General features: G+C 29.3%; 1 protein-coding gene across 1 annotated transcript; it reads left to right on the top strand.

The window, feature by feature from the left end:
* Positions 1-435: 435 nt before the first annotated feature.
* On the top strand, positions 436-2,130 carry LOC131650031 (uncharacterized). Its single transcript, XM_058919772.1, has 2 exons — positions 436-521; positions 1,203-2,130. The coding sequence occupies exons 1-2, from the start codon at positions 436-438 to the stop codon at positions 2,128-2,130; spliced, it is 1,014 nt and encodes a 337-aa protein (XP_058775755.1).
* Positions 2,131-2,547: the final 417 nt, after the last annotated feature.

Below are 2,547 nucleotides of genomic sequence, written 5' to 3'. Positions count from 1 at the left end.
ATTATTCTTATTATTCTTATTATTATTATTACTATTATTATTATTATTATTATTATTATTAGAATGTTGAAATAATAATAAACAGCAGCTGCAGTATTATTACTATTAGTATTGTTACTATTATTAAATGGCTGCAGTACTTAAATTAATAGCTTGAAAAGGAAAGGAATAAACAAAAATGGACATGGCTTAGTGGTATAGCTTGTGTATATTAACCAAGGTGTTTTTAGTTCAAACCTTGGTGTGAACACAATTTTTAGAATTTTTTGGACTTTATGCCACCTAACTTGCCACGCGTGCACAACATATACACGTCAGACGCCACGCATACACTACTAAACGTCCGTTTCCATCAAATAGACGGAAAGGACTAACGTGTCACCTTTTTAAAAGATAAGGGGCCTATTTGAACATTTTAAAAACTAAGGGACCAAAATGGACTCCGACGTAAAGTTAAGGGACGAAAAAGGGTATTTTGCCATTTGTAAAATGAGAATAAGGGGTATTGATGGAAAAGGACAGTAAACATGCCTTTATGTTCCATTTCTTCTCATAAAAAATAAAGAAAATACTTAACTCTTTCTAATTTAATATGGGTTTTTCTTTCAAATCTAATAAATAGAAGTAAACATTATTTAATATTAAACCTGATTTACCTTTAATATTAAAAAAAAATGTAGAAATATTTGTTCTTTTAAACCTAAAATCATGATGTAAATTTAGAGTATTAATTAATTGATTAATTAAATTTAATATTATTTTGAGAATTAGAAATTTTCTTTAACCTAACATAAAGTTTATTGTGCATCAAATATGAAACAATTATGATGTATGAAAAATACAACTTTCTTATATAAAATATAAATTTGTCATTCTTTTTATTCAATTTATTTTTATTATGCATTAAATAAAAAATCTATTTTTTACATTTTTTTTACGGGCCGAGACTACTTAAAATAAACATGGCCTACGAACATAGACTATTAATTTTCTATTATTTAATTTATCTATTATTCAATGAAATATTAAATAATTTAACATTTTTAAAATTTACAAAAAATTTATAAATTTTGTAAAGTTAAACTTCTATTATGAAATTCTCCTAGACAAAAAAGATAGAGATAATATTCATTTAGAGCTGAAATTTCAAAATACCATGGAGTTAAAACTGAAATTCGATGGGGAGTTGTCATATATTGTAGGTGGAGGATAGTTCAAGGTCATAAGTCTTTATGGTTAGATGTGTTAAAGGCCAGTTACGGCAATTTGTGTTTGCAAATTATTTATGATGGAGATTCTTTCAAGCTTGCTTCTTCTTCTTTTTGGTGGAGAGATATTTTAAAGGTTAGTATTGTGTCTTCTAATCCTTTAAATATTGATCCCATTGTTTCGAATTGCAATTTCATTGTTGGAAATGGTTTTAATACCCCTTTTTGGGAGTCTTGTTGGTGGAATAATTGTATTTTAAAGGAGGCTTTTCCAGATCTTTTTTTGGCTTCTTCTTTAAAAAAAGTTTCGGTAGCGGTTGTGGGAGAGTGGAATAATGGGTGTTGGAAATGGGAGGATCTTGGTATTTCGGTTGTGGGAAGGGATGCAATCTTTTTGAATTCTTTTTCGGTGTTGAAAGATAGTTTGGACTCTTTCGGTGGCTTAAATAATTCGAAGGATTATGCGGTTTGGTTGTTGGATTTGGAGAAAGGATATACGGTTGCTTCTTGTTATGGTTTGTATGCTTCTAGGCGTATCCCTTACGGTCCTCCGATCAAGGGGGATGAGGCCTTCAATTTGATTTGGAAAGCGGATGTTCCGTTTAAGATTAAAGCGTTTGTTTGGAGGCTCTTTTTGAATAGGTTACCTACTAAAGATTTATTGGTGTATAGAGGTATTGCTATTACTCATTCTAATTTAAATTGTACTTTTTGTGAAGCTCATGTGGAAGAGGCGGATCATTTGTTTTCTAAATGCTTTGTGATTAAGTTGGTTTGGAAAGAAATTGCTTCGTGGGTGGGTTTTACGGGTTGGGAGGAGGAAGAATGTGTTCCTTTTTTTGTGAAATGGCATTCTTTGAGCCGAGGTAAAAAGATTAAAAGCGGCAAACTGGGGGTGTTATGGTTAGCCATACTTGGATAATATGGTTGACAAGGAATGGTTTTTGTTTTAGGAATGAAGTGTGGAATATAAATAATATGGTTTGGAGCATTAAGGTTTTGGTTTGGAGGTGGTCTTCATATGACAATATTACTCACTCCAATTGTTATTTTTACGATTTTTACAAAGACCATTTGTCTTTTATGTCGTAATTGTAATTGGTTGTAATATTGTTTTTTGTTGGCTTTGTGCCGTGTATTTTGTACATGGGTTGGAGAATCCTTAGTTCTCCTTTCAATATATGTCTTGCTTTCAATATATATATATATATATATATATATATATATATATATATATATATATATATATATATATATATATATATATATATATATATATATATATATATATTGTAGGTATGTAAAAATTGTAAATATGATATAATAAGAAAGATTTAAA

This window comes from Vicia villosa, linkage group LG2, assembly GCF_029867415.1.
Source record: "Vicia villosa cultivar HV-30 ecotype Madison, WI linkage group LG2, Vvil1.0, whole genome shotgun sequence".
Taxonomy (NCBI): domain Eukaryota; kingdom Viridiplantae; phylum Streptophyta; class Magnoliopsida; order Fabales; family Fabaceae; genus Vicia; species Vicia villosa.
This window is presented reverse-complemented; position numbering and strand designations above follow the sequence as displayed.

What these genes read in the sequence shown, in the direction of transcription:
- LOC131650031 (XM_058919772.1), top strand. Translation starts at nt 436, where the DNA reads ATGGACTCCGACGTAAAGTTAAGGGACGAAAAAGGGTATTTTGCCATT. An exon ending in GGTATTGATGGAAAAGGACA is followed by an intron (nt 522 to 1,202) that starts GTAAACATGCCT and finishes CATATATTGTAG; the next exon opens with GTGGAGGATAGTTCAAGGTC.